This window comes from Anopheles moucheti, chromosome 2 (genome assembly GCF_943734755.1).
Source record: "Anopheles moucheti chromosome 2, idAnoMoucSN_F20_07, whole genome shotgun sequence".
Classification (NCBI taxonomy): domain Eukaryota; kingdom Metazoa; phylum Arthropoda; class Insecta; order Diptera; family Culicidae; genus Anopheles; species Anopheles moucheti.
In genome coordinates, this window is record NC_069140.1 from 85,112,888 (window position 1) to 85,129,276 (window position 16,389).

General features: G+C 41.6%; 1 protein-coding gene across 1 annotated transcript in view; it reads right to left on the reverse strand.

Moving 5' to 3' along the window:
- Positions 1-421: 421 nt before the first annotated feature.
- The window catches only part of LOC128309851 (ecdysone receptor-like), a 34,959-nt gene continuing 18,991 nt past the window's right edge, over positions 422-16,389 (reverse strand). The window contains exon 3 of the mRNA XM_053046334.1: positions 422-518. Within this exon, the coding sequence (XP_052902294.1) occupies positions 475-518 (44 nt within the window). The 3' untranslated portion in view covers positions 422-474. The remainder of the gene's footprint in view (positions 519-16,389) is intronic.

The following is a 16,389-nucleotide window of genomic DNA, read 5'->3' on the forward strand; positions in this document are numbered from 1 at the left end:
TGAATCGTCACGATTACCCACTTAATCCACGCAGAGTTCTGGATCACGATCGCGAACGATGGGCGTACGTTTGGAAATCGGTGCTCCCGGGGGCCCTGGAGCCAACGAGCCATGTAATTATCGTGAGATTGTAACGACTTGCCCCAGCTTTACTCTGAAGTGGCGTGTTTAGTTAGGGTAGTTGATTTCTGGAACGTTTCTCAGATGTATACTCAGCTACACTTTACCACCGTACGCGTTATGTTAAAGCTAAAATGGTTTTACAAAAAAAAACAGTCATAATCTTGATGAATTATTTCCATTCCAGGAGTTGAGTTTCTTCAACCATTCTGAGCATGTCAGTAGATCCTCGCAGTACCATTAACCACCATTGGTGCAATATCAAGTTCACGCCAGAATTGTGGTAAATTTCCCATTAAAACTCCAAGTCACATAAGTGTGAAACAGATTTGACAGATTTGTGTTGATCGTTTCTCAGATTCCAACTCGGTATAGAATGTTCCGACACCGTGACTTACCTGCGAAAGAAAAGAGGAACAAAAAAAACAGCTTGGATAAGTCGTATGAAACATTAACGTGATCCGGATTGAGATAAATCTGTAGTCCTTTGAACGCTCGCTTTAATCGTTTCGACCCGTTTCTTCTTACAAGAAATTACAATAAAAAACCACTCCACACAAATACAACCAACGCCGTATGAATCGTATCCCAGACCTGTCAGCATCGGACACATGTTCCGTTTTCGCACACCAGTTCCAATTGCCGTGACAGATGTGGGTAGGTCCTGGTGGGTAGGTGTGTAAGTACGGGTGGGTTTCGGTTTCGTAAGGTGTGCGGCGTGTTATGTTTCTGCGACGCCGATCTCAGAAACCGCGTCTTGCGCCCTTTCGCTAATTGAAGTCAAGGGCAGATCGCCGGGCAGCGAGTCGGCGCGAGGCTGGAGGTGATCGTGATCTTTGCTGATGGAGAGCCTGTGAGCGTTGTCGACTCACGTGATCGAAACATTTGTTTGCCATGCAACGCAAAAGTCCCGTACCTTAAACTTAATGCATTTAAATTGTATCGGGACAACATTTTACAATCTCCAAGGATTTTGTCTAAATACTAAAGAAAATTGTTCCATGTGGACCGCTTAAAATAGATCGTTAGCTACAGCTGATAGGATGGATGGAGTACTTCATAGGAAACACTTTCAAGATGCACACCTGATAAATGAATGATTCACTCAAGGAGGGATTTATTCACTGCACTTCTTGCAGTTTGAAGTAGTTAGCAAACAAATATTAGCAAATAAGAGAGGGTTTTCCTACGACACCACCGCTTATCTTCGCTCTGAAGGAGTTTACGTTAAAATACTTCAAAGTATAAGTTTAATATAAAATTAAGTTAATCACTTTTTTCCATTCTCGCAATAATATTATGCGAGTCCTTAAGTAATATTTAATAACGGACCCGTCATCATCACACGCCTTCTGTTGTGCAATCGTTTCGACGTCGATGGACTCTAGCAGGCATAAAATCACGTTCCAACCTCATAACCGTACGTCCAACATAATCTAGATTAAGCCACTTCATCTTAATCTTTCATAATCAAAGACTTGAAGTAACTGCGTTACTTGATTGATAAGACATCGCCCTACGACCTCACAGATCAAGGATTAAATCAGTTAAGTTGATAGCCACGACGATCGAATTGCCAACATTTTAAAACTTGCTTCAAAATCCATTTTTAAACTTTACATTCTTTTTGCGTTGCTACTAGTAAAGTGAAACATGAGGAAAAAATGTGTCATAATGGAATTTTCCCTCATTACTACCGATATGTGCACAGCGCACAGCTACCTCCCACAGACACACACTCCATTACCGACATCATCAACGCCGATTTGAAGGTTGATAAGCCACCGGGCACTGAGAGCACGTAATGTTTGGTCCTGGGAAAGAGTCTCTGCTTCCTCCTGTTGCGTTGCAACGTGCAAGAAGTAAAGCTGTCGATGCACTTGTTCAATGTCACCCAGTAGAGAGAGAGAGAGCGAAAAAAAACATAATGCAGTGCAGCAAACGGGAGTCTGGAACCATGATAACCTCGTTTCCGTTACGTGCTAAATCCCTGCGCAAATTGGATGAAAGGATGAACAACCGGGGAAAATGCAGCTTACCGCATGAATTTATGTTCACTTACTTAGGAATGGAACAATCAATGTTTGAAAATGATTAAAGAATATATTTGTAAAAACATTTCGAAGGTTTTCAAAAGCATTATATTTAATTAAATTAAGCTACATCAGAAATGAATGTTGCAGTTTAAACGCAACAGTAGAAAGCAGTAAAATGAACACCAAATGAACAATAACAAAAATTTAATAATTTAAACATTTGAACATTTGGATCAATTTTATTGGATTTATTTTTCATATTACAATTTCTTCATTTTACAAACTATTTTTACAGGCTCATACAAAATGAAATCCCTTTTCAAAAGCGTAAATTAAATCAATCATACAACAAAGAAGGTTAATTTGAGCTGCAAACGGAAAGAGACGGATAAAAACAAAACAAAAAAACAATTGCAATTTCGACCCTTTATTTGCTAATTAGACACCACCGGGTTAGCTTCAAAACGCTCCGTTACATGCCCCGTTGTAACGCATACATGTCAACAAGCTACACCAAACCCAATTAGTACCATTTGCCGACTGGCCGATGGTGTTCGTCGTCGGGCTGCAAAATAAAAAATGACTGCAATTGCAGTTTGACACGAGAATCGCCACCAACCGCCGCCGTGGTGATGCACACTTTCTGACAAATTATTTTCCTGTGTGTGTGTGTGTGTCTGTTGCAAGCCCTCCGAAAGCACAGACTAATTTGTTGACCACAGTTCCCTTGTATTTGGTTGCCCAAAATGTCATGCGATCAGGGGTGTGCCAGTCTCGATGGGTTCAATGTAAACCACGAGGGGTGAAATTGCTTGCCAAAAAAGGTCCCTTTTTTGACGAGCTGATACATTTTTTGTTTGGCAAAATTCTATGGAATTGACTTGTACTAATTTAACTTGTATTTGTCTTTAAAACGATAGAATGTTATGTACCAATTTGCAATGAATTGATTAAAAAATAGTAACAAAGCAAATAATAATAAGACGCCCTCCTCACTCACTCGAATACCAATTTTACTTTCATGCCTCTCCAGTTATGCAGCAAATGAAAACCCATTGCTGGAAAGCAAGAGTGCTTCGCCGTTTATCAGTAAGTGAAATTTTCGTTGCAAAATTAACGAAAAAAAAACAACGGAAAAATCAACATTTTGACACAACTCCGTTGCAGCGGATGCAGCTGTTTAGTCGCGTGTTCGCAGACGGTTTTTTTCTGTTGTTGTTATCGTTTCGATTTTCTTTGCCAGTCTCCCTGTCCCTGTCTTCGACCACAATTGTGGGGTTACTGCGAAGGGACTGTGAGTTAATCAACAGACAAAAAACCAACAAACAAACTGAAAAGTGCATCGTTGCCATAGCGTTCGCGAAATGGAGTGTAACGCGCACGGTAAACCCTCGCCTCTTGTTGCGGGAGAAATTAGCGACGAGCGCGAGTGGAAAACCCTAGTCAAAACTACGAAAGAAATGAAAAAAAAAACACTCACACACACAGTGAGCATACTACAGTGAGGTTGTAACAGCGAAAGCAAAACATGGACCCATTACAAAGCGGAATGAAAAAGGGGAAAGGTAAGGCAAGTGGAACGGAAACAGAAACAAATTCAAGTTCAAGTTCAAGCTGGGCGTGGGGCAGTGCTCAAAATTTTGCCCTGCTCGCTTTCTTGTGGCCACGGATGTGTGACGACGAAACAAATGAACCGTGCAGCAAGTTTGTCCGTGAAAATGGTGCAAAAGTAAATGATTCATTTGCCGGTTTCGGTTTCTGCGAGAATCTGTTGTAGAGAAGCATCGGGAAAATCAAAATGGATCTAAAATGTAGATATATCTGAGGAGAGTTAAAAGATTACAACAAAAATATGATATTATTCCATTTTTAGAGCTCTTTTACGTATAATTTTAGTGTTGATAATAAAATTGATTCATATTCATGAATCTGATTGATTTTTTTTATAACGATTGACTCTGAATCCTCTATCCAAACGAGAGACTCTATGAAAAGAATCATGAATCTTCAAATATACAAGATTCATTAATTTTCAACGATTCAAGATTCATGAATCTTCAAAGATTCAAAAGATTCTTTGAATAATGAAGTTTTATGATTCATGATTCATGAAGATTCATTGAAATGTTGGAATTCTTCAAAGTTAATCCCTCAAAATTAACTAATCTGCAAAGATTCAAGATTTATGAATCTTCAAAGATTCAAGATTCATGAGTGATTCATGCAATGATTCAAGATTAATAAATTTTCAAATATTCAAGATTCATTTAAATGTTCATTCATTCATTAAAATTATTCAAAGTTAATCCCTCAAAATGAACTAATCTGCAAAGATTCAAGATTCATTCTGCATTAAAAACTTGAAAGATGATTCCTTAAAGATTCATTAATCTTTTCGGCGAGAGTCGTGATTTACAGGCCTTTTAAATGATTTGAAAAGATTCATATGACTCTACCCCAAAAGAAGTAACGCACAAAATTAATTCAAACTTTTATGGTTGATAAAACAAAGTTTGAATAATAAAAAATACTCAACAGTAGCATGGTGAATAGTACAAAACATTAACTAAAAACCTTCGTTTCTAACAATCTCACCTTTAAATGAACATAATTGAAAGCGATAAACCAGCACGATAATGTACCATTATCAGGCAGATAACAAATTATCATAGAAATGCAAATAGGGAAGAAAGGGAACAAAATTTTCCGCACAACAATGCGTCGACAACACGTCCATCATACGCTGGTATGGGAGGAGAACATAGACCACGATAACAGCAACAAATGTAAAGAAAACAACCACACGCAAAAAAAAACACCAACGCGAGAACCAGCGAACGAATCCATCAAACAAGCTCCAATTTAGCTTTTAAAATCAAGTTGAACAACCTGCAAGAGCCAGCGACGCAAGGTTCAGGTTCATGGTCATACGCATTAATTTAGCTGCCTGGCCGGAATATATACTGCTGCTGTTGGCGTGCCTTCCCGTGTGCTTCTTTTTTTTTCGCAACAATACACCACGGTTTCTGGCCCTAGACCAAGGCAAGAGAGTAGTATCACTCAAGCGTTCTAGTGGTCGCTTTTCACACGGCACCATAGAACGTGGAGGAAAGAGATGGTACGGAGAATTGAGGGAGGGAGGGAAATCAGTGCCGCTTAAGAGGGGTGGCATGCAACAGTTAATTACAATTATGAGACCACCTTCCCCCCCCCCCCCCCCCCCCATCCACTCTGGCAGAACAAAGCCTGGCGCGCAGGACGTCACAACCGCATGCGATTGTCGCTCATTATTACATGGCGCTGCATAATTTACGTCAAAATGTTGCAGAAAGGTTTACCCGGCGACATAAAAACGAAGGGAAATTAAAATTCACGAATGCAAAAAACAACAACAACGGCTAAACCACCAACAATTCAACACTGAAGTTGACGAACTTGAAGAATCGAGTGGAAAACAACGGAAAAATGACGCATTGACCGTTGGGGGAACAGGCGTGGATGTGGAGAGTGTTTTTTTTTTCGGCGCGCGCAACAGAAATAAAAGAATTCACAATAAAAGTGCACAAAAACGCTACCTGGGCACAAATTAACACAATAAACACTAATTAACCACCATCAACAAACGCGTCGTCCTGTCCGGTGGAGTCCCTTGCCCTCCCACTATCGGCCACAGCACCGATGGATCCAATTTCAGTTCAAAGCAGAAACGCTTCACCTTCGCGTCTCGTTTCCACCAACGTGGGGGTTTACCCTTTTGCATTACAATAAAGATAAACCCACCGAACCGTAAACCGAACACTACGGCTAAAGGAATGTTGTTAAAAAGAATCGTTGCTAAAGACTCGCCCAAAAGACAAAAAAAAACGAAACAACAAACCAGCGGAGGAAAATGAAAAGCGCACACGAAGAAAACCACGAACAACTTGGAATGTTGTACTTAGAAAGGAAAACAAAAACAAAACAAAAAATAAACACACAAAAAAAAACTCGATGGAAAATGGTGAGTGTGTAGTAGAAAAGCAAAACAAATAATAAAAGTAATAAGTACCTCAGACAAACATATAAAACACGCATCCACAGAGCAGTGATACAGAAGAGAGAGAGAAGAAAAAAACAGTGACAAAAACGAGTCAATTTAACAAAATAAAAGCAGCCACAACAAACAAAAAACGAATAAAACATGTACATGAACAAGGCAAACAAAACAAGTACAGACGCGCAAGAAAGAAAAGCCTGTTGGTTTAGTCAAAATGCGAAAAATTGGCCTTCCCAAAATAAAGGCGACAAGTAACAAAAAAAAAAAATATTGTCATCAAAATCGACCAACCATAAACCTCCGTCACCATCACTTTGCCCCCCCCCCCCCTCTCCTCCTCTTACAAAATGCTATTAACTTCTATTCTCTTTTCTTCCCCTTGGAATCTCCTCTCCATTTTCTTTTTCACCCTAGTGCGTAAAAATTGTGCTGCGTAGAGCAAATTGCGCATATTTTAAGCTGCAAGCGATGGTTTCGGTGTGTGTGTGTGTTTAATGCTCTTGTTAAACGAACGAGAACACTTTTCGGGCGGTGTAGTAGAATGTGTTTTTATTTTTGTTTGAAACTGAAATTGCATTGTCAAACCCAAATTTGCGTTTATCCACCGGCGCTACCGGGGCTGTGGCGAGCTCCAGTCAGCCATGTCATATGAAAAGGAATGATGTGGGGGAAATGAAGTACACTTTTGATGGCTTTTTTATATTGATAACTCAATTAGCAGTGTTTTATGGAGAGTGTTTTTTTAAAGCTTACGAATTTCATTTCTATTGGCTTGTAAGAGTTCAAATAGGTGGAAATTTTCGAAGGTTTCCGGAAAAATCTGTTCGTATTAAAATGGCATAGATATTATTTCCCAAAACATTAACACTTTTCCAAGGGAAAACATGTGAAGTTACTCAAAATACAACTATGCAAAATAGTACTAAACAATTCTTAAATATCTGCAAGTTAACTCACAAGTTTTCAAGAGTTTGTTATTACATTTCATAGTACTAAATGTGAACTTTTGATGGTTGGGTTTTAAAACAAACTTTAAAAAGTTTTGCCGTCCAAAGGATAATAAAAGAATTGAAAAAGTAGGTTATTTAGTTAGTTGTAATGTATTTTCTACACCTCTTCAGGTTCTATATTGTAACTACTTTAATATACGAAAACTGTTACTAGTTTGTAGATATTAATCCGGAATTTAAAATGTGCCCCAAAGCAAGATCAATGAAAACGTCAATTTTGTATTTTCCTTTCAAATGCTTTGACTAATTGTAGCGCACCTTGGGACAAAATAAAGGTAAATAGCCTTGATACTAATTTCACTTATTTCCCTTATTTTTTAAGATGTATACTGTCTCGTTAAAACACTTCAAATATTCATTTTGAAATAGCTTCTTGCCTCCTTTTAAACAATCTTCTGTAACAAAAATGTTTTCAAAAATTGCATAAGTAATAAACTATAACTTATAAACTGCTACCAAAATATCCATCATCACACTCCTTAGTGGAGGCGCATCCAAAACGTTCAAGAATCTCATCGAACAAAATAGGACCATGAGCTACCCCCGGCAAAATGGGTCGGTTCGTTTCGTGATATACCATCATCGCGCAAATATGCTACCGATTTTCACCCGCACCAACACGACGCTGCCAATAGTAATTGCACACTTTGTTCCGTGCCGATTTTTCACCACCCTTTTCATGGACCCTCCTCTTCGAACCCCACACTTTCGGTGGCAGTTTTCCTCCCATTTCCTCCGATGGGAACGGCGGGGGAATCTCGTAAAACATGCAATAAACCTACCGTCCACCGTCAAAAGCCGATTGACGGTTCACGATCGTTTCGCTCGGGCCAGCGAAACACTCTATTGACTTTGATCTTTGGTGCCATGATCGGAAAGCCCTTGGCGGATGGTGCTTATTTTGACGATGGCGACAGCCGCGACACGACACGGTGAACTTGACATCCGCCGCGGCCAAACAACCATGCCGCGGCGCCGCTGCTGCTGCTTTATTGAAGCCCATAAATCTCTCCCCCGAGTGTAGGCCTTTATTATTATACAGCGACAGCTCCGACTACTTCGACCACAAAACGATGCCGTACGGTGTGCGGCTGTGTTGATCGAAACTGCCGACATACAACAGCTGACTGACATTTGGTATTTCGCTCGAGAGCGAATTCGTTGCTTGCGAGCGTGAAGGGTTAATAATTAGCATCGAGTGGTGGTGAAAAGTGAAGGGAGACAATCTTCATAAATCTGGCAAATGAAGTTACTACGCGCGAGCGGGAAATACATTTTATTTAATGAGGTGTTGTTCGGTACGCTGCCAATCGCAACTCCAATGAAGGTCACTTGATCGCTTCTTTTCAGGATGGATTGGCATGGCAAGCGAATGATTTACTACTTCCAGGTCTTGTTTGAGAACGAAGCGATCCGATCAGGTATTTGCGTGCTGTCACTCACTCTCAGATGAATCATTTTTCTTCGAGTCGGGAAAATTAACCTAGTCACCGGTTTTTTTTTTTAAATTCGAAAAAAAATAACGTTTCCTGCCAACGCTGTGCTAGACAAAACTCGAAACCAATCAAATCGGCCTTTCAAAAACCCACCATCAATTTACGACGTCGATCGGGTAGGACGACACGGGCTGTCCCTTTTGCGTCGGATGCCCACGTGGCGATTCGCGTATTAATCAGGTGCCATGTAACCACCACCCACACCGAGGGCTAGGGGGCTATCGACCGAGAGACACCTTGTTGCAAAGGCTTGCGCCACGAGCGCACGAATGGAGTTCACCATCCGGTCGGTCGGTTATTTGCATCTCGCTGCACCGTGTGACCTTGCATTCCGGGAAACGGCAATATAAATGGGGGGGGGGGGGCACATTCAACACACACACACACACACACAGCCGTGGTACATTTTACTTCCGCTCGTGCAAGCCCGTTCCCAACTCCCTTATGGGAAAGGTGGGTGTCCATTTGCCGCATCGCATAGAAGCCTTTCTGCTCTGCGCCAGATGAGATTTTCCCTTCCGAGTGGGTGTTGTGCCCGGGGTTTGCTGCCTGTGCAACTACGCAGAATTTTGCAAAGCTTATTACTATCCAATCAGTTGCTGTGTAATGTCTGCTTTAACAATCCATCCAATCCGGACCAATCCATCATAGCAAAAGTCACTTTTATATCAATATAAAGAAATATGTTGTTTTAAAGCTATCTGCTTAAAATACACCATGTGCTGCTGGCTAATGCTGCTGGCTGATGCTCTCAAGCGCCAGTAGCCCCCCCCCCCCCCACTCGGCAGTGACAAAGAAAAGCGAATGCTATATTACATCAATATCTTGGCATGGCAAAGAAAACTAAAAAACGAACTCCAATCCCACGCCCACGAAGAAGGTTTGTGGTAATTTCGAATGCACGGCGCACAGCACCGACCACGTTAAGTCCCGTGTAATGCATCCCTAAAAGCGATACGTGTATGCACGTATACACGCGGTTGCATTCGCGCATTGGCACGTTTCGCCCGTGCCCCCCACACGGAAAACCGACCGGAATCGAAACGAAAAACGAAATCAAATGTTTATGCGCTAACCCTTGCACAGGAAGGTTCTGCATCTTTATTACACCCACCGCACCGCACACACAGCCCGGGATGATGTAATTGAGTGGTGTGCGTAAAGTGTGCGCCGAGAATGTTGTCAACAAACGATCGTTGCCGGGCCTCGTTTTGGGCGAGCAATATCGGTGCGCCATTAGCATTTTATGCTAAGTAGCAAACGGGCTGCATAAATGTGATGGGAAAGGTGGTAAGATGGTGATCAGAAACAAAATATGAACTCCAAAAAAGATCATCACCGACACACGCAGGACCGATACCCGATCTGACCCCTTTGCGGGCTCTGTCCTGGCACATCCGGAGAGTGTGCGGTGAATAACAAGATAATTTGAAGGATTTTAATGTTTTTTTTCACTGGAAGCCTTGTGGAAGCTATTGGGAACAATAAATTAGTATTGATTATATATTATTTTTATTACTTTTTATGAAGGGAAGGGATTTATTTTGTCAAACTTCAAGGTCTTAGATAAAATTCTTGGTCTTGGATAAAATTATCAAATCCATATGTCAAGTCCAAACCAATCCAAAAAGAAACCTCATTAAAGATTCAAGTGAGTTTTTTTTTCAAAATTCATATGGAACAAATCACTCACTCACTCACTCACTCCTAATTGACAACCCAGAATTCCTCAAAATCTTGTGATGTAAGGAATATCACAGTATACCTATACAATATACCTGGGACTCGTAGCCCTATAAGTCCTGGGAACTCCTTCGAAATAGCTCTCACTCCTGAGGAGTGTTCATCACATTGAACAGAAGGCTGAATTCCTGCCGCCAACGGTACGCAAAATTTGCTTGTGGAACAAAATCCAAGAAGAGCGAAGAAGTTGAAGATGTTTCTGGACCAAACTTCTGGATTTAGCACTTGAAGTCTCTTGTGATACAATTTATTCCGACGAGGCGCACCATTGCGATCTTAATAGATGATCGTGATCTACTTGGACCAGTAACTTTACGTCCAACTCCAAGAATATCTGTATTGACAACTCCTACATCAAGTTTCTCCAGGAAATTCTTCGACATTAGACAAGGTGGCAAGAGATATCGTTTTTCTGCCAGGATTTTTCGGAGATTTGGGATATGATCACGTAATATCCACTGGAAGTTGCTATCTATATTAACAAGCATAATGAGAAACAACATATCAAGAGATTGACGGAAGAACTTAAGTTAATGATTTGCCTATAACCCCCTACACTAAATGTTCCGGGGATGCCAGAACTTTTTGGGGGCGGAGGATGCTTTACAAAATATTTTAAGACCAAACCCAAGGAAAAGTCGATCGTCAAAGTGACTATAAAGGTAAGTAACATGCAATTACTATTATTTATTCATCAACCTTTCTTAAGGTTCCAACCAATTGGTGTCAGAAGTAGAACATATATTGAATGTTCTATTAACCTTATCTCAGATTTAATGAAAAATTGGTTTATTCTTTTTAAGTTTCGCTTTTAAACACTATTAAAAGCTAAACGTATTCTAATTTATATACGTTTTCTTGCACAGAGTTCATTCATTTATAATCTTCTAAATCTAAAACTCGTTTAAACAGATATAAAGATGTTTGTAAGATCAGAAGGTACTGATCTGAATTGAAAAAGAAATCTAAAGCAATCCTAATGACATTTAGCCATGTTTGTTGTTCGGAAGATAAATTTAAAACGCTATCACTCGAATCAGTCCGGTACGAAATCTCATTCGCCGTAAAAATACAGCCATATACGTTACCGCTTCCCGGCGATCAAGATCAGCCCCCACGAGCTGGATTACAATCTTTATGTCGTTTGGTTCATCATAAATTTCCCATTTTAACAGCGGCCTTAAAGTGTGATGCGCAACGAGCCAGCGAGCCGCGTATGATTGACCAGATTTCTAATCGCAATTCTTGATTTAAACCAGTTTTACTTCCTAGAACGAGCAGGAGATTTGTTTGGTCCGCAACAAGCCGCAACAAGGCCCATCGGGCCAGATAATCGTCCGTGAGAACGGAACGAACACGAGGAACGATTTTGTAGATTCCTCGCTGTGCGTTTTCTTCTGGTTCGATGCTGTTCGATGCACCCCTTTTGCGCGTGCAGCCACACGATGCCACACGTTTGAAAACATACGCACAACAATGCGTAGTACGCGGTGTGGCCGGATTGAAAAGAAATGGCCGTGGGATTTTCTTGGGACCTGGTGCGCAGTTGTTTTCCATACTGCATCGCGTGGTTTTTTTTTTGCCCCGGGTCGAAGATGCAACGGCATCCTTGCGAATGCAGTTCTGCTGTCCCGTATCGAACTCTGCAGCAGCAGCAACAAGAAAAACACCCCGCCACTCTACCCCGGGGCGGTCCAGGATTCTGACTGCTGTGCCGAGGCGTATTTTTCTAAAGCGAAACCTCAACAAGAGCTGCAACAGCCGTGCTGCAATTGTGAAGCAACAGTTGGAGCATGCATGCAGATGCATTGTTGGCTGTCGATTCAGAAGTCTACGCGAAATGCATGCATTTTCCTTTGTTTTGTGCGCAAAAACGTTTTGGTGTTTTCCCCCTTCTCGTTCGTTCTTCATTTCGCTTTCGCCGGCACGATGCACAGCACACAGCACAATTTCATTCTCAACCTAGAACAAACCAAACCAACTGTTCCCGGTCGCGGCAGTAAGCGGGGGGGATTCGTTTCCTGCGCACGCTGATGCACCGAACCTTGTACATCGAGAGCAACATGATGCCACACCCGATCAATGCTAGCCAATTTTGTACTCCCCTCGCACACACACACACACCCAAAGTGCAACACATTGCATAAGAATGTGAAATTTTGGTTTGCGTTTGCAAAAATATAAATAAAGTAAAACCCATCCCGCCGCTCGGCACGGTTGCATCTGGGGTTGCATTCGGCGAACAAAGGTAAGAATAGCCACCACCCGCTCGATTTGCCTGCCCGACCGTACCACCCTGTGGCCACATACAGAAGGAAGAAGAAGGGGTTTACTTCAGTTACAGGTTCTCTTCTATCGTGCCATCGAACTTCCGCTTCATGGTTAGAAAACTGAACCATCCTAAGAGGTGCTGGCTCGTCTCTTGGCGCTCCAGCCAGCTCATGTTTATTTGCTTGTTGTGTTCCGTTTTCCGACGGTTTCAGTTTGCAGTTCCCCGAAAGGTGTTAAATTTTCATGCGCATTGCTTAACAACAAAACGGAGTTGAATGAAACACTTTAATTCTTCAGCTTCAGAATTGTGTTGTCGATTGGAATTATTTGGTTAACAAGTAATTTTTTAAGCTCTGCATTAACATCACCATCAAGTCTCATGTAATGTAATGTGGATAAGGCTCATAACTGGAAGGAAATGCCCACAGCCATTCAATTTCGTCAAACTATGTCGATCATATGGCCCTCGGTCGTCATATTTTCAGGCAGCTATTTTCATCACTAAGATTCTCCTCAACAATACTGATGCCCCATCCTTACTATCTATGCTAAACCTATACAGGCAGTCCTCGAGATACGCTATTATAGCGGACCGCTATAATCCACGTGACTCTAATTTCCGCGTAAGTCGAATCCTGGTGCGATTTCGTTTATACTTCAAAGTCAGCGAGTCGACTTCCTTCTCTGGACTTAATTTTTTCACCGAATCAGGCGATTTTAAGAAAGAATGCATCAAAATCAGTTAGAAAGAAATGTTTTATGTGACAAAAAGGGTATTTTCGACCAATTTTTGACCAATTTTCATCTTTTTGCTTAGATTTTGTGCACTAAACTAACTCATCTGACAAATTTCCAAAAAACCGCGTATCTCCGAATCCGCTTATGAGAGGAAACGCGTATCTCGGGGACTACCTGTACATTCCTTGCCGTGGTCTCCGTTTCCGTCCTCCTTCATTTATTCTGGCGCGCCTTACCTCTTACGGCCCAAAATGATCCTTTTCTGCGAGGTATGAAATCATTTAACTGCTTTTTTTTTATCATTTCGATTACAACATCTCGATGTCTGCTTTTCGGGCCCGATCAATTAATGACTCCTTACAAAATCCTCGATGTTAAGTTTGTTTAATCTCCATTTGATCTCCCTAATTAGATTTAATATTAGACTATAAAATACATTTTGTTAAGCCTTAAGGGTGGACAAATTAGTTTTCGCATTATAATAATAATAATAATAATAATAATAATAATAATAATAATAATAATAATAATAATAATAATAATAATAACAAAAATAATAATGGAATAAAATAAAAAAACATCCGTAATGGTCGAATGTTAAAGGTGTTTCAACAATTCATGATATTTCGATACAAAACTCAACTGTCATCCACATTCTGAAGGAATAATAATACATTATACTCCTATGTGCAAGAATGTCCCAAATAGTTTCCTCTCAATACCGCTCCATAACGTTACACATTAACATTTAAATCGTTCACACTGTTTCACAAGCCAACACCGGCACTCCGGCTAATCAAACCAGTTTGTGCACACCACTGGCGGCAACAGAAAACCATCTCGCTAATGCGCGGAAATTCTGCGCGAAAGGGAGATGCATTAGAAAGGAGCGAAGCATTTCCTCACGCACTCGGCGACAACCGGTGCGTTTGCTTTAATTGACCGGTTGTGCATTCGCTTCGGAAGGTGGTTTTGTGTAACGACTCCCGCCGAGTGCACGATTTTCGTTGCAAAATCCCAAACAGGGACACAACACCACAAGCTATCTAACCCCTTGCGGGGTGCGATGGTGGAACGGCGGGTTTTTTGCGGAAGAAAACACCCGTTAGAAGACCTTGAGCGATCCGGTTATGGTGTCGCGACAGCCGGTGCCGAAGTGGCCGCCATTACAACTGCACATCAACCACTCTCCCGGCGTACGCAACCGACCCGGCGCGCATCTGAGTGTGCTCCACCACCCAAACACTGTACGCTGAAATCGATCGAATGCCGGTTTTGGTGTTGCCATGCTCGTTTCTTCGATGGTGGTGTTGCATTTCATGCGACCAGCCACGATGCACCGAGCTGCACCTTCGGTTTGCACCGACACGTTCACCGTACACCCCGAGGTGCATTATTTGAGACGTCTCGTTGCACACCAACACGCACCAAGTGTCTCTCCATCCCCGTCTTTGACAGCTGTCGATTATCGAGATGACATTTTCACCGTGCGAAGAATTGCACACTCAAAACGGCGCAGAGTGTAGCAGCCGTGGTTGACGATTATCTGCCCCAACTGCGTTACCACTTGCCATCCTCCCGAGGTAGTCTCCTTAAGAGAGGCTAATGTTTGCCTCCCCTGCTTTAGCGAAAGGAAAAAGCACACATACACACACGCGTAACACGCATGCATGCAACGCGAAGTAACGCTTTCGCTAACGATCGATAATAACGGAAAGAGCTGCTTAGCCGCGTCCGGACGGCGCAAACGAAAATGAACGCAATTTTGAGCTAACGAGCGGATAAAGCATGAAGTAGCTAGTGGATAAGTTAAAACAAACAAAACTGCAAGTGAAAAATGGTCCGGATGTTGCTCACAACACTGTCAGTAAGGTAAATAAATCCGTTGGAAAAAATTATAAATAGATCACACTCACTGTTAACAACGTTACAACGAAAGACTTCAACAGCGAAACAAGCGACGAACGTTTCATTTTAAATTTGCCTTTTTTTGGGTTTCAAAATTAGGCAACGTTTTTTAATGTCATTCGTTTTGCTCATTCTTAGTCGCGTTGACAGGGGCAACCGTCACCGGGTGATCAAGTGGGCATCGGCAGACGAACCACGGCACCGCCAGAGCAAATTAAATTAAATTAGCAGTTTTGCTCAATTTCATCCCATAAGCCAATTCTCGGCGTGGCCACATTTTCGGCGCATGGTTCGGTATAATCGTTTCGCTGTACAGCGGTGTAGCGGACAACAACAATAAAAAAACACACACAGACACAAACCAACATTATGCAGCAGCCGCACCACATGAAACACAATTGGTTTGCGTTAATTTCCGTTTGCTTCAACCGCGTTTCGTTCTCTCTTTTTACACACTTTTAGGCGTATAGTGAAGGCAGGGAAAAAGAATGTGAAACTAAAAGTGCATCAGATAGCGAAATGTACACGTATGTACCCCGAACACCGAAACGAAAACCACACGAGCACAAAATAAACATTATTATGGTTCGACCGAAAATTTTCCGCGCGCCATCGTTATCTGCCATCACGGTGGGTTTTTGATAGTGATTAATTTAATGACTGTAGGAAGATTTTCATCAGTTTGTTTGTTTGATCGGTTGTAATTAATCTTGCTAGTAAGCAAGGCATTCTTTCTTGCAATTGTTAACAGCGCTTATTGTAATAACATTTCTATCGAATTAATCAACATGTTAAACAACGTTTTTTTTTTTTTGGCAAGCGACCTGCATCCAATCAAGATCGATCCAGTAGCCCGAAAATCAGTAGCCCGCCCAGCGTTTAGTCACAGTTGACTTCGTACTTGCATTCAACCGAAACCGATTGATATTTGAGCAATGTTGACGAACCGAAAAATAAAACCACCACAAATCCCAACCTTCCGCAACGCACCGCACCGTCCAGTGTGGAGCTTCGTTTCAAATATTAACCCT